Here is a 14,662-nt window from a genome sequence, read left to right as displayed (position 1 = left end):
GAGCATATTTGGGTAATCCGGACGAGGGTTCAAGGATAATCGTAACAGTATTATCCAGCAAAATAAAAAAAAAATTAACTTTTTAATATACAACGCTTTTCTTCTTCCTTCTCTTGCTGGTCACAATAGAAAGGCAACCCCAGTTATACAACCCTTTTATAAATGGACTAAACGTGAAAGTACATAACGTGCATTGTGTCGCCGTCACCGTGACCGGCAGTTGTCAAAAAAGTTGAATCGGTTTATTTGTATGAAGTAAGTTACATGTACAAAGCTGATGGAGTCCGTGACGCACAAATTAGCTCAACTTTCAACTTTCCTTATGCATTTGCGTCAGGTGACAACTATTCAATGTTTTGTTTACATATTTGATCGTATTTTTTTCAGTTTGTAAAAATTTTTAGAATTATGGAAAAACGAAATTAAAAAAAAATGACGGAGGCAAACCTAAAAGAAGAACTGCTAAAGTAAAACTCAAATTTTGCAAAGATTACAAGCGAGTTTATGATTTTTCGAACGCAACGTCAAACGGATAGTGTGCAACTTGACGCATAAGCACCTTTGATGGTGATGCTGACGGTGACGGTGACGGCGACGCAATGGATGGTATTTACTTTCACTTTAAAAATTAAAAAATAATATTTCTCAAGGCCGGTCCACATAGAACTTTCGCGTTGGCTTTGGCGTTGGCGTTGGTTTGACAGAACGCACGTTAAAAGTATGCTTGCTACAATGAACGCATGGCAGCGAATGCTTGGGCCACTAAATTAACATACTAACATCGAGATAAATTAATATTTCATATCAATATTTGCATTAAAAACGACATTTCTTGCCCGCACTTGATTGAGAAGGAAAAATATTTCACATAATTTTATTTATGGTCGCGTATGTTTTAACCGACCTGGCTGAACTCGGATAAATAGCCGAGTTTGCTTTTGTAGCTCGGTTGCAAAAGAATGGGCCTTATGAGATTGAAAACGAAAAACGTGGAGCGCATGCAATACAAAGCCACGATTGACAGAAATAGAGGTTGCGTCAATCACGGTACCGCTATTTATCTTTCAGTGAATTTGACTTGTTTACGTTTTACTTGCAACATTTTTTCTTCTTCTTCCATTCTTGTCCACGTTTTGGCATTTCTCTCTCGCAATTGCACCAGTGTGACGTCACACAAAAGTTATTCTCAAAAATCCTCTCTGATAGGCGCAATCTTGCATTCTATCATTCTTGATACAAAGCATTAGATTTAATTGGCAATGGTCAAACTAAATAACATAGACCTAAAATTTCTACAGAGAAAGTACAAATTTGAGATCGACTTTTCAAATTTAAGCAGTCGTTATTCATATATCCACATTCATACATAAGTATATTACCCTTCATATCATTTTCAATATCATAAATGGTTTATAATGACTTTTGCTAAAATTTCAAAACCAAACGTTATCAAAACAAATTCTATGGAACTGAGAAATATTATTTTCTAATTTTTAGTCCATTTATAAAGAGTTTTTTATTAAAAGTTCTTTTATTTTATTTGTTTTCTTCTTTTGAGTCTCGTCTGTATAAAATTTTGCAATAGATAGTAAAATAATTCAACTTGCAGTGAAAGAGAACAGAAGACAATAGTTGTGTTTTGTTTATAAATTATCCAGTAACTTGCCAGCAACTATCCAGTAACTTTATTTCTAAGAATTCGCTCTCATAGAAAAAATTTGCAAAAAAGTACGTGAACGCTTTTCCAGTAATAATTTGCAAGTTTCATGAACAGCTGATAAATTGGTTGTTTATTCGCAGCAAATTCCTAACAAAACAATATATTTTGTATTTAAATAGGTTTATTTTGTGAACTTCAACAATAAAAACCCACAAACAGTTTCCTTATTAGTTTAAATTTCATCCAGCAACATGCGATCAACTGTTTTTCGTACTGGCAAATTCTTACAACTAAAAGTTTAGCCAGTAAAATCCAGTAAAAACTTGCAACTTCAACTGTCATTTTTCGCTCTCTCAATTCCCCCTACTTTGCAAGTTTCTGCGTACGAAAACGCCAAAACATGAAAATTCGTAAAAACTTTTACTGGATTTTACTGGAAATGAGTAAAAAAACGCAAGTAATGCAGGCAAAATGTTGTTTGCTCACGTTTATTATAAACATACATAGTACATACATACATAGAAGAGCAGTTAATTTCATTAAAAAAAATGGCGTGTCGTCCATTTCCGCTGTAGCGTATGTAAAAGTGCATGTATTTAGGCGCAATATTTAACTTCTTCTCGCGGGGCGACATCTAGAGTCTTCAAACTGTATCTCTTTGATATGATGCCTACAAAGAGGTTGATATCTGGACTAGGTTGATATCTAGTATTTGCCATAAATAGCTTTGCTACATTTATAGTATAAATGGTGGTCTGTAGCTCGTTTCTGTAACTTTTCTCTACCGATTATTTCTGTACTGGTAGAGAATATACGTCATTCTCTCCTACTCTTTAGCAGTAGAGAACAGGGCGGCGGATTCATATCTCAATTCGCCTTGGTAGAGAATTGTTACAGAAACAATCTACTGGACACACAACATTGCAAGTGATTGGACACACAATATTGCAAGTTGATAAAAGCGTTGTAAAATCAAAATATCCAGTAACTTTGCAGTCGGTTTTTCAATGTCTGATTTGCACTAATCGGAGGTAGAAGCTCAGGTTAAACACAACGACTGCTTTATCGATGACATGTTATATGAATGTTGTCGAAAATGTCGATAGTGATATTTAACCGGCAAGTAGTGATAACCAGACATTGAACAACCGGCCCTAACACTAATCTCCGATCAAATATCGTTATCGACGTTACTGACTGCTTGCATATAACACTGTGTCAGTAACGGCGGCAACGATGTTCAACTGGGGATTAGTGTTAACCATAGTTGGTGAAAACGGTTTAAACTTAGATTAAGTAAACTGAGTTTAAAATGAACAGCTGGCTGACATTTGATTGGCTGACCTTAGTTTAAACCAAGGTGTATTAAACAAGGTGGTGTTGGGGCGACAGCTGAGGTTTTCGCCGTGGAGGCCATTACGTCAAAATGATGTGTTTGTTGTAACTCATACCAATGACAGTATGGACATCAGCGTATAATTTGTTAGTGTAATTTTTTACTTATATACGGCCAACACCACCTTGTTAAATACGCCTTGGTTTAAACCAGCCAGATCGGGCGTTTAAAATTAGTTTAAAACACGGCCGTGCACTGAAAAACTTTCTCTAAAAGCACCACAAACAATTATATTTTTTAATGTGAATTACATTAAGCATCATGCCATTATATCATGATGATATTTTCTTATTTTAAATTTTGAATTATTTATTGCTCAATAGAATGTTTTATGTTGGTAATTTGAAGATTTTTATTTTAATGATTTTAAAAACTTTTCATTTAGAAATTCTAATAAAATTTAGGAACAACAGAACAAATACAAATTGTACAGGTATAAAAGAACAAGGTATTAAAACGATAGGTTAACGAATATTAGAAGGAGCGTACAAAATAAATATAAATATAGAAATAATTTGAATTTAGTAATAACTAAAAATGTTTTTGGTTATGACAACGACGACAAAAATAATTAAATGCGCTAGAATATTGTTGTTGTTGCTGAGACATGATACCGCTGCATCAGCTGTTGACCTTGATTCTGCTTTTGATGCTCTAAATAATGCTGCGTTTATAACGTATTCAGTGAGTCTAGAACCCATTCTATGTTAAGCGGCACAACAGTGACTAACATTTTTGGTGTTGAACTATTGGCTGTGGTCATAGACGTTGAGGGTTGATGGAGAAATGAAGGGCTGCCTACCAACTGTCATTTTTATTGCCTGATAAAAATTTTATCAGCGGCAATATTTGTGCGTGGGCGTTTTTTATCATGATAAAAGCATTTATAAGATGGCAATTTTTGCCGGATTTCATCAATTAAAAAGTTTAAAATGTATGTTATTTCACACCCAAGCAAATAATAACACATATTTTAATAGAAAACGGTTCAATTTTTGCTTTTATATTAGTTGCGATCCCGTACGAGTCCGGACTAGTCAGAAATAGTCAGAATCAGTCAGATTTTACTGGAAATCGATCCCGTACTCTGTTCTCTGACTATTGAGGGGACAAAAAAGAGAGTAAATACGGTTCTCTCTCTGTCAGAAGTTACCAGTTTTAGTCCGAGAATTTTTTGCTGGTAAATTCTGGTAAATGTGTCAACCGATCAGCTGTAGTGTGTTTGGCAACCAAATTGTAAACAAAAGAAGAGTGCACTCTGCTAATTCATGTTGAAAAGTATTTAATTACTTGTTTAAGTGGATTCTAACTAATTTGAAAGTATTTTTGGTTATTTACATGTGTGAGCTGAGTGTTTTTACATACAAAATTAGCAAAAATTTACAACCAAAATTTGGAGGTTATGTTGAAGTTGACAGAAGTTACCATTTTTTACTAGAAAGCGATCCCGTACTTTTCAATGTTACTCTCTCGCTCGGAGCGAATTTTTATTTTTTGACAGTTTTACTAGTCCGAGTCCGAGGAATACGCGATTGCACCTATTGAAATATCGATAATGTTGTCTCCACGAAGCTATCGCGCAAATGAAATTGTAGCTGTCAAAGTACCAAATTGCTGGCAATATTTATCAAGATAAAAGCTCTGATAATTATTGCTTGTCAAGAGCAATATGCGGTCTTCATAGGCAAAATTTTGCCTGATAACATTATCAAGATAAAAACTTTTGCCTGTGGAGACAGCAAGTTACTAACACATTTGCAAATTTTGCGTTGGTTAAAAAGAAAAACCACTAAATAAGGCCATAAGTCGGAGGAAGACGGAACATCACATGTACACAAATGTTTACATCACGTTTTGCATATTGCTCTTAAAAAGTTGAGAGAACTACTTGATAGAGATCTCCATCACCAATGAGTATCACATCTGTGTTCATATGGAAAAGTAACTTATGTCGAAAGGCTGGCTTTAGTATAAATCGGCATTCGCAGCATACGATTGCGAATGACTCACTGGCGGTAAGCCGTTGAACAACTTTTAGCAAATAAACGTGGAAGAAATAGTTCCGATACTAGCAAGTCAATATTCTTATTAAGTCTCATCAAAAAATTCCTTGCCGTTTAAAAAATAAAGGGATTGCCGCATTATACTAAAGCCAACCTTTCGACATAAGCTACTTTTCCATACGAACACAGACATGATCAATCAAATGACTATCACTGTTCTTGTAGGCCCACATATGTCGGGAAAACACAGGGTGGTATCAGTCTCTCGACGTGGTTTCGAGTTGGTTAGCTTTTAACCATCTCAGTGAAATAGTTAAGTGCTGTCATTTTGATATAGCGAACCTACGCTAAATGAAGTGGGTTATCGGGATAACCAACTCAACAGCCATAACTACGTGGTTAGCTCCGGTGGGGACATGGAATTACAGCATGCAATTCTAGTTTCGTATTCCAAGATTTGGCTAATAATACACTTCATCTGTTATTTTTTCATGTTCTTTACTTTTGTGCCCAGTGGCTTTTCATTTACAGAATTTAGGCGACAGAATTTCGGACTGCTGCCAAAGAGCAATAAATCTATAAATAAATAGGCGGGCATGAACCAATTTTCCGATAGGTGGAGCAGGGGTCGAGCTACGTAAAAAAATCGCATTTATGGTCCGAATCGCCTCATACTCAGAGTGACAATAGACTTCGAAATCATCATCATCATGAAGCGTTCTTGACTCTATATTGATAACAAGCAAAATGAAAAAGTGTGTAAAACACTGAAGTGGTCGAAATACTAGAACGTATAAGTCCGTAGTTCATGGGGCTTCTTGATGTTTCCTCAGCAATAAATGTGTTGTTGTTGTTGTTGGTGCTGCTACTTAGACATGTGTAGATCGGCTATTCCCTCAATCGTTGTCGTCAGCCTCAACTAACGGGAGACCCAGGAAGTGTGACATTTCAATCGAGTTGGTCCATTGGGAGATGAGTGAGGTTTTAGTTGAGTGAGGTTTTAGGGGCATGCGAAGAGAAGTCTGAGTCTGAGTAGGGTGTCTTTCCGCATACCGGGCACTCGTTGGGCACATCTGCAACTAATATGCTCAGGTACGAGTTTAAGCTGTTGGTGTAGCCAGAGCGAAGTTGGACTATTGTCGTCCGAGTCTCCTGAGGCAGATGAAGCTCTGTATGTACTGCAAACGGAGGTGCTGCCTTGTGGTGGTGGTGGTGGGCGGTGTCGCGGGGGAAGTTTGCGACTGGCCAGCTCAGCAGGAGTCCACGTAGTCACTCGTCCAATCCCGCCCTAAAGTGGCACCAGCCAAAGCAAGAGTTGCACTTGACTGAAGTCACGTTACGGTATATTCCGGACCGACAAACCGATCAGATTGTCGGAGGGGCTAGGAGTTGCCGGCGGCAGTGTGTAGGGTCTGTAGTGTTCGTATTGTTGTTTATTGCTGTGTCATGACGTGGTGATGGTGCGTTGGTGTTGTGCTGCTAGGCCCGAGCAGGTGCGGAGATGACTCCACCCTTAACAGGCGTTGCACCTGACCGAGGTGGAGTTTGTACGCAATCGGGGTTAGGTCGCCGAAACAAAAGCCCTTGGTCGGGTAAAACCTTCTCGAGCCGCCAGGCAACACAACGCACTAATACCCCGCATCACAATTGGTCTCGAAAGGCACACACGGGTGGTACATTTCAACTGTAACGGACTTCAGAGCAAGATCGAGCAGATAACCACCTTCATGGGCCGGCATGGAATATTAATAGCTGCGGTCCAAGAGACGAAGCTGCACAGCAATTCAACTCTGTTGAATTGGGCCGGATACATTGTGGTGGTGGCCTAGCGGTTATCACGCACAACACCGCGCAGTATCGTCTTATCGAAGCACACATCGACCGCAGGCATACCATCCTAGAATGCCCGGGTATTACTATCCGGTCAGGCGATGTCGAGCTCGAAATATTTAACGTATATATACCCTCTGTCACCAGCTACCTGGCACCACGCAGTTGCCCTCAGAGGTGAAAACCGTATGGTTGTTGGTGACTTTAACGCGCACCATGATCTTTGGCAATCAAGCCTGTCGAATAATCGTAGAGGAACACACTTGGCTGAGCAGATAGACGGTTTGATATTCTGCACAATGAACGACGACGCACCCACCAGGATTATGGACAGCTGCTGCAGCTCCCCGGACCTAACAATTGTCAGCGATGGTCTGATAAACAGCATATCATGGCGACCTATACTGTCCTCATAATCAGACCATCTGCCCATAGTCTCTATTGATAAACATGCCAACTTTGCTTCCGCGGATCACCGAACCTATACCAACTTCTTCAAAGCTAATTGGAAAGGCTTCGCGGATGTTACTGAAAGCGCCTTCACTGCCACACCAACCGACGTTCACATAGGTGAATGTAAATTCCGCAGGGTTGTCGCTGCTGCTGCAGCCCGCTTCATTCCGGTAGGATGCATTTCGGATCCCCGTCCGAATTTTCCTGCCGAAGCGGCTGTCCTAGGTGATGAGCGTGACAACCTTCGTCAGGCCGATCCCAGAAATCCCCATATCTGGGATCTCAGCGCTGAGGTTTGGCAACTAGTAAAGTGGAAGAAGTACGAGGAGCATCCGAAGACCCGCAACTTCGCCTCTGGTGTGAGCAAGTTTTGGTCTACCGTGGAGTCATGGCCCAATCCGACGAAGAGTGATGATAGTGTCGAAATATCTTTTGGTGATCGCACTTCGTCGTACCCGGAGGGGTACGCGAGCTATTTTAGCTGACAGTTCATACTGCATTCTCCGGCGGATAAACCCAAACTTTGAGTGACCAGACGGATGCATAAACTGTCAACACCAAGTGCGCCTCTTGTTTTCCTCCAAAGCCATTTCACCCAATGGAAATTTGCATGTTGATGCTGAAAAATTTGGGTCCTGCGAGAGTGGAACATTTAACCAAGGTCTTCAACCTGTCTATGGTCACTCTTATCATTCCAGACATTTGGAAAATGGAGAGAGTGGTCCCACTGCTTAAACTGGGGAAACCGTCCAACAAAGGAGAGTCTTATCGTCCGACAACCCTCCTTTCCCCGGTAGCGAAGACACTAGAGGCCCTTCTACTCCCGCATTACACAAAACACCTAACCCCAGCGAAGCATCAGAATGGGTTCCGTAAAGTGCACAGCCCAACAACAGCACTTAACACTCAGATAACTTGTGGCCTTAACCACGAGTGGTCGACATTCGTCAGTAAATTTAGAGACAAAACCAGCAAATCGAGAAGAATTAAACAGGGAGTACCAGAGGATGGTGTCCTATCCCCGCTACTGTTTAATTATTACATTTCAAAGCTCCGTCAACCACCATAGAGAGTCACTATTGTCTCTTATGTTGGCGTCTGGGAATGAAATTGATGACTTATGCTCGAAAAAAAAACGATTATCTCGCAGAGCTTTCTCGTTTCTTCATTGCAAGGACCTTTACCCTCTCCTCTACAAAATCCCTGGCAACCTTATTCACCATCTGGACAAAGGAGGTAAGACTTCAAATACCGACGGTGAAGAACTCGAAGATCCCCGGAGAAACCTTCAACATTCTGCTCTCCTTCTCGGCGCACGCAACCGCAATTGTCAACAGAGTGCGTAGCCGCAACAATGTCCTCAAGTCGCTGGCCGGCAGCACTTGGGGCAAAGACAAAGAAACGTTGTTGGGAACATATAAAGCAATTGGCTGGCCGGTTCTAAACTATGCAACACCCGTATGGTCGTCGGGGACTAGCAGGATGCAGTGAATGAAGCTACAGACCTACCAGAACACGGCACTTCGGACACTGACTGGTTGCCTTTTGATGTTGCCCCAACACCATCTACACGGCGAGGCCCAGACGTTCCCCATAACGGAGCATAACACCATGCTTTCCAAGCAGTTTCTATTGGGGAACCACAGACTTGGTCACTCAAATAGACAACTGCTTGCAGAAGAGCCCTCGCCAAAGCACGGCAGGAGGCACCTCTACGAACTGTCGGACGAAGTCCAGATGTTCATAAAATAACCTCTGGACCAACTGCATTCCGACAGGCCCTTAACGGCATTCACAGGGAGTCGGTCTCGAGTTATGTAGGCTCTTGACCTGTGAATGCTGTTCTGGGCACACAACCACCCGACGTGGGCGGGACAGAACTTTGTCTGCCTCGGGAGACCCGCGCCACTATAGCCCAACTTCTCTCTGGCTATTACAGCAGGCTAAACTCATACACCGGCAGAATAAACGAAGAAGTGCCCAACTAATGCCCGGCATGCGGAGAGTCGCCACACAACTCACGGCACCTCTTCGTGGGGGCGAGGAAGTCTCAATATCTTCTAGTAGAGGGGAGTGGCTGATGGTATCAAACGCCTTTGACAGATCCAACGCTACTAGGACTGTTCTCTCACAGGGAAGGTTTCGGTGTGGGCCACGAGCTATCTGAGCTTGCACTATGATCGTTTTCGTAAAAAAATACGTAATTAACTATATTAACAAATATGTTTATCGGAAAGACCTTTAATTTGGCGTATAATTTTATATAGTTAGGTTTATTTACAACTGCCAGCAGTGCAATAATAAAACTGTATTAATGTTATATGTTCTCTGCAAAAGGTGTTCAGAAAGAAGAATTCAATATATTGAGGGTTATAATCCCTAAGCGCGGCCGAAGGCCGCCTACGCAAAAAGGTGTTCTCTGCAAAAGGTATTCTGCCCCTTTTCTTTGGCAACACAGAAAGGAGAATTCTACGTTATGAGGGTTATAATCCCTAAGCGCGGCCGAAGGAAGCCTACGCAGAAAGGTTTTCTCTGCAAAAGGTGTTCTGTCCCTTTTCTTTGGCAACACAGAAAGGAGAATTCTACGTTGTGAGGGTTATAATCCCTAAGCGCGGCTGAAGGCCGCCTACGCAAAAAGGTGTTCTCTGCAAAAGGTGTTCTGCCCCTTTTATTTGGCAACACAGAAAGAAGAATTCTGCGTAGTGAGGGTTATAATCCCCAAGGCCAAAGACTGCCTACGCAAAATGGAATTCTACGCAAAAATACTGTGGATAGCGTATTAATTAATTACCCATTTAATTCTACAATTCAATCTTATAATAAATAAGGTGATTAAAAAAATGATTTGTATATATTTCTTTAGTATTTTTTTAATTTTAATTAAATTTTTGTAAAAACTAAAGAGAGTAAGATTTTCTATCGCGCGATTTTTTATTCCAAATTTTCGCCTGCGGCCCTTTTCCTTTCTCATATAAAATATATTTTTATATATATATTTAGTCAAATGTGATGTCCACAAGAATTTTTTACTACAAGTCATATATCAAGTTAACGGTATTTTGGTGCTCTTTCTGATAAACATATCTGTTGATATAGTTAATTAAGTATTTTTTAAAGCAAAACATACATTTTTATAAAAAAATGTCCATAATTTCGTTTTTTACCTTTTCTCGCAATGTGTATACAGTATATACATAGATATATATATCGAATGAAAGGCCCTTCAATCACCTTTCCAACAGTGTCCATATTTAGAAAGTCGGTTCAATACTTTTCGAAATACAAGAAAATGTTGAAAATTCCACGTTAAACCAAAGAACGTAGATAACAAGAAGGGACAACTCGTTATAATTGTGGCGAAAAGTGCGCAACAGGGGCGTGCCTTCTCTTTTGCCCTAGTGCGTTTTTTGACTGTCAATTTGCACCAAAAAAAATATGCCGTTAAAATCCGGAAAAGGGGGCGGTCCACGCTCACTTTTTTGTTTTTCTCTAGCTCAAAGGTCAGTATTCTTTAGGTGTTCCTCAGAGTTTTTGAACTCATGCCGTAAAACCAAAATACTTGGAAATTTTTATTTTTGTAGTGCTATTACCTGTTCTAAATTTTTGTTACTAATCCTTGCAACTCTTCAACTGGCGAGGAGCGTGTCTTGGTTCCTGCTGGCAATGCTGTATTACAGTTTTGGCATTTTGGTGCAAACACAATTTTTAACGAATTTCGTCGCACATTTATTTTGCATATTTTCCGAAAACAAGCGAGCAGTATTTTACAAGACTATTTTCAAAATGTAAGTGAATTGTGTAGTTTTAAATTTTTGGATAGTTTTTATAGTTGCTGTAAGTGGAAAGTGGAAAATCCAGTTTTGAAAAAGTGAACGATGATTTCATTGGACACTAGCCTTCGTCGTTCGAAGCTTTCCGCAGTCGTCACTTTCGTTTTGTCGCCAGCGCCGACGGCGCCGTGGACGTCAATATGAAAAATTAGGTTTTGCAAACCGTCGATTGTTGTTTCCGACGATATTTTTGATAATATCGATAGTTTTAGCAAACCATCAATGGTCCAACCGTAATTTGAGATATATAACTTAAGCATCTCAACTCATATATCAGCCACTTATTTTTGTTCAAAAAACTTAATGAACATGTTTGTGTTGTAGCCTGTTTTTTTTTTTTTTTGAGCGACTCAAACCATTGAGTGTTGTAGACAACCAACGATGTTATCGATAGTACCATCGATGGTATGCCAGCTTTATGAAAAATACAATTGTAAATGGGGGAAATTTACGATTTTTTAACTAATTGATTTTTCGCTATTTATTTTATTTACAGAAACTTGTGTTTTGATTTTTCTATAGTGAAAAGAAAGGGGCTTTAACATTTTTTGGTGAAAAAATTGTGAGAAGAACTAGGAAATAAGATCGTCAAACCGACTGAGAGTGGCATTTCATAGCAGCAGGAAGTTTTAATTAGATTTCCCGAATTAACAGAACATAAAACAGCGATGGAGTCGCCACCGATGTTTAATAGCGTTGAGGATGAATGTCGGTATTGGAAGGAGCGCGCAAAGCTTTACCACAAAGAGTAAACATATTTTATAGTATAATACTTATATAACTATTATTTATCTTTCGAAATTTTTTTGGATAATAGATGGACAGATGTGAAACAAGAATACGACGAGTACGTGGAGCAGTCGCGACAGATGGAGGCAGAAATGGATGCTACACTTGAACAGAAACAGAGTATAATCAAAGATCTCAGATCGACACTTTCTTCACTAGAGAAGGAAAATGAATCCTTGAAGGTATTGTCCTTTGAGTTAAAATTTTTTTATTATTTTTTGTTAACTACATCGATTTTTGTTGCAGCTCAAATTACAATCTCATGCCATTGAGTTGGCCAATACAGAAAGACAGTTGGAAAATTTGAGAAACGAGCGTGATACGCTGAAATTGTACCTGCGCCAATTGGAACAAAAGAATGATGACCTAGAACGGGCGCATCGCATACTCAACGAAAGCATTGCCGACTTCGAAACAATGTTGGACAAAGCTTATGAGAAAAATGCACTTCTGGAAATGGAGGTAGATGAAAAAGAAATGCTGCAGGAGAAGCTACAGAGACTCATGGATGAAACAAGAGGTAAAAACGGAGTAAATAATCTAATTGTTCATATTCATATGTACAAAACTTAACAATATGAGACACAAGCTTGTAATCTGTACACACTCTTTATTCCAACAGGTTTAGCAGAAAGCTTATCATAAAATACGCCCTTTTTTTGGTGTTATTAAATTTACTTTTTTCTTATTTTAGATTTAAAACAAGAACTGAATGTAAAAACGCGTAACCCTCTAAGTGGTTCAGTTAGTAATTTATCAGAAACGACAACACAGTCCACAGCTGTACTAAATGGCACTGTCAACAAAGGCGATAACACCCATGATACCATCAGCCCTAATAATACCAGTCTTAGTACCACTCTCAATAACATCAGTCTCAACAATACCAGCCTTACAAATACTTTGAGCAACAGTCCAACAGTTATACCCAATTATGGTGAACAACATTCTTTGAAAAGTAAGATTTTAGGTGTATTACGATCTAGAAAATGTGGAATAAAATTTATAAGGTTTAAAACAAAACCTAAATCTAAAAGATCAAAAACTAAAACGTTTTGTTAATGTATTGAGCTGTACCACACAAACATCTGCCCACTACTTTTAAGCCTAATACTGTAAATGACAATGTACTTCAACATCTAATTTTTATAAAACAATTATTGTTTAAGAAATTGATCTATGAAGTAATGAAAAAATTTGCTTTTAATGCGCGATTTGCAATTATGATTTCAATAAATACAAATATAATAGAGAACTAGCAGAATCTTATATTCTAAACGTTATACGATGGATTAAACTAGTTTGTATTTTTTTTTGTATATGTATTATGTGCAAAACGTTAACGAATAAGTAGTTGTGTTGTTTGTGTGCGTCCGTAGACATACATTTTTTATAATTGTACAAGTATAAATTATATGCCTAGTACTATAATGTCTTTGAATTTGTGCCTATAACTCAAATTTAGAAAAACCCTTTTCAGATTCTTCTAACTTACTCAATGGCAATGCAATGACGCCAGGCTCTCGAACAACAGCACTCAACATAGTTGCAGACATGCTGCGGAAATTAAATGTAAGTCTAAATCATTATTCAAACAATAGTTTTAACATTATCCTTAGGCAGTTTGTAGTTCGGTAAATTTGCATACTTGTATTAATGTCTTTGCAAATATTCTAACAAGCGTTCATTTTGTGAAAGCCGCAAGGCTTCAAGTAACTTATTCTAAGGTACATATCTAATTACTAACAGTTTGAACTGTATTCCATAATTTTCGTTCGTGTTCACACTTCCTCTCTTACTACTTTTTACTGTTTACTGAAAACGCTAACATTACTTCTAACTCATCTATCGCTTGAATCAACGCAATGTGGCATCATTGTTTCTGTGTTCTCTTCCAGTTGGATAAGACACTTTTATGTTCGCAATGTGAAAGATTTCGTTGTATCTGTGATCGTACCGTTGCTGCTGCTGCCGATTCTACAAGCAGTAGTGCCTCCACACCTGTGGCTGATGGTGTAGGTCGCCTTAGACGAAGTATTACGAGCACATTTGGCAGCAATAACTCTGTCGATACAAATGCTACCATGACCTCCAGCTCCACAAACAACTCTTGCGCTGAATACGATGCCGACGTCGCTGATGTTTCTCTGCGTCGTACCACAAGTCGTAGTAGTTCGAGTCTAAACTTTGGTACAAATGTTTTTAAGCGCTTTGCAGAGCGCATGAGTGGGGGAAATGGAAATTTCCTGAACTCAACAAAAACACCTCCACGCACAACAATTACAAATATTCCGAAACCGAATGAACTAAATTAAGATTATTACATTACATCCTATACATTATTAGTTTTGCCTTTGTTTTTTTGTTTATTTTTTCCGTATTCGAAATGCATTTAATACGTTTTTGGTACAATAAAAGTTGTATATGTTTTTTTTTTTATAATACATATAGTATTCATGCTATTTTTGTGCACTTTGAAGCCGGCGAAGGTGAAGCTAACATTTAAAACCGATTTGTTGTGGAGTTGGGGGAAACGAGTCGAAATCGACGTGCCAAAAAATTGTCTACTAATTGTGCCTACGCCGTACAAGGACTCGCACTCTAGCAGCACCGACAAAAGGGAAGTTATTCATTCGGAGCCCCCGCCAATCTAAACGGTTAGATTCGAGTCGAGTAAGTTGAGTTTGACGGCAACTTTTAA

At 39.0% G+C, this 14,662-nt stretch overlaps 1 protein-coding gene across 3 annotated transcripts; it reads left to right on the top strand.

Moving 5' to 3' along the window:
* The first annotated feature begins 11,024 nt into the window (after window positions 1-11,024).
* On the top strand, window positions 11,025-14,350 carry LOC118745969 (nuclear distribution protein nudE homolog). Of its 3 annotated transcripts, none has more exons than XM_036479658.1 (7): window positions 11,025-11,127; window positions 11,695-11,920; window positions 11,990-12,143; window positions 12,208-12,481; window positions 12,656-12,919; window positions 13,427-13,533; window positions 13,860-14,350. In XM_036479658.1, exons 2-7 carry the CDS (start codon window positions 11,841-11,843, stop codon window positions 14,274-14,276), a joined length of 1,296 nt encoding a protein of 431 aa, XP_036335551.1. In that variant the 5' UTR covers window positions 11,025-11,127; window positions 11,695-11,840; the 3' UTR covers window positions 14,277-14,350. The 3 variants fall into 3 exon arrangements, with proteins under 3 accessions (XP_036335551.1, XP_036335552.1, XP_036335550.1); XM_036479659.1 differs by having other exon boundaries at window positions 11,669-11,920; window positions 13,442-13,533; XM_036479657.1 differs by having other exon boundaries at window positions 11,669-11,920.
* Window positions 14,351-14,662: the final 312 nt, after the last annotated feature.

The sequence above is a fragment of the Rhagoletis pomonella genome, unplaced genomic scaffold, assembly GCF_013731165.1.
Source record: "Rhagoletis pomonella isolate Grant_MI unplaced genomic scaffold, Rhpom_1.0 Rhpom_scaffold_00010, whole genome shotgun sequence".
NCBI classification, from domain to species: domain Eukaryota; kingdom Metazoa; phylum Arthropoda; class Insecta; order Diptera; family Tephritidae; genus Rhagoletis; species Rhagoletis pomonella.
Note: the sequence above shows the minus strand (reverse complement) of the source record. Positions and strands in the feature narration are given on the sequence as shown.

Coding starts and splice junctions, on each gene's coding strand:
- LOC118745969 (XM_036479658.1), top strand. CDS start 11,841: ATGGAGTCGCCACCGATGTTTAATAGCGTTGAGGATGAATGTCGGTAT. Junction 12,144..12,207: donor AGGAAAATGAATCCTTGAAG/GTATTGTCCTTT, acceptor TTTTTGTTGCAG/CTCAAATTACAATCTCATGC. Junction 12,482..12,655: donor ACTCATGGATGAAACAAGAG/GTAAAAACGGAG, acceptor TTCTTATTTTAG/ATTTAAAACAAGAACTGAAT.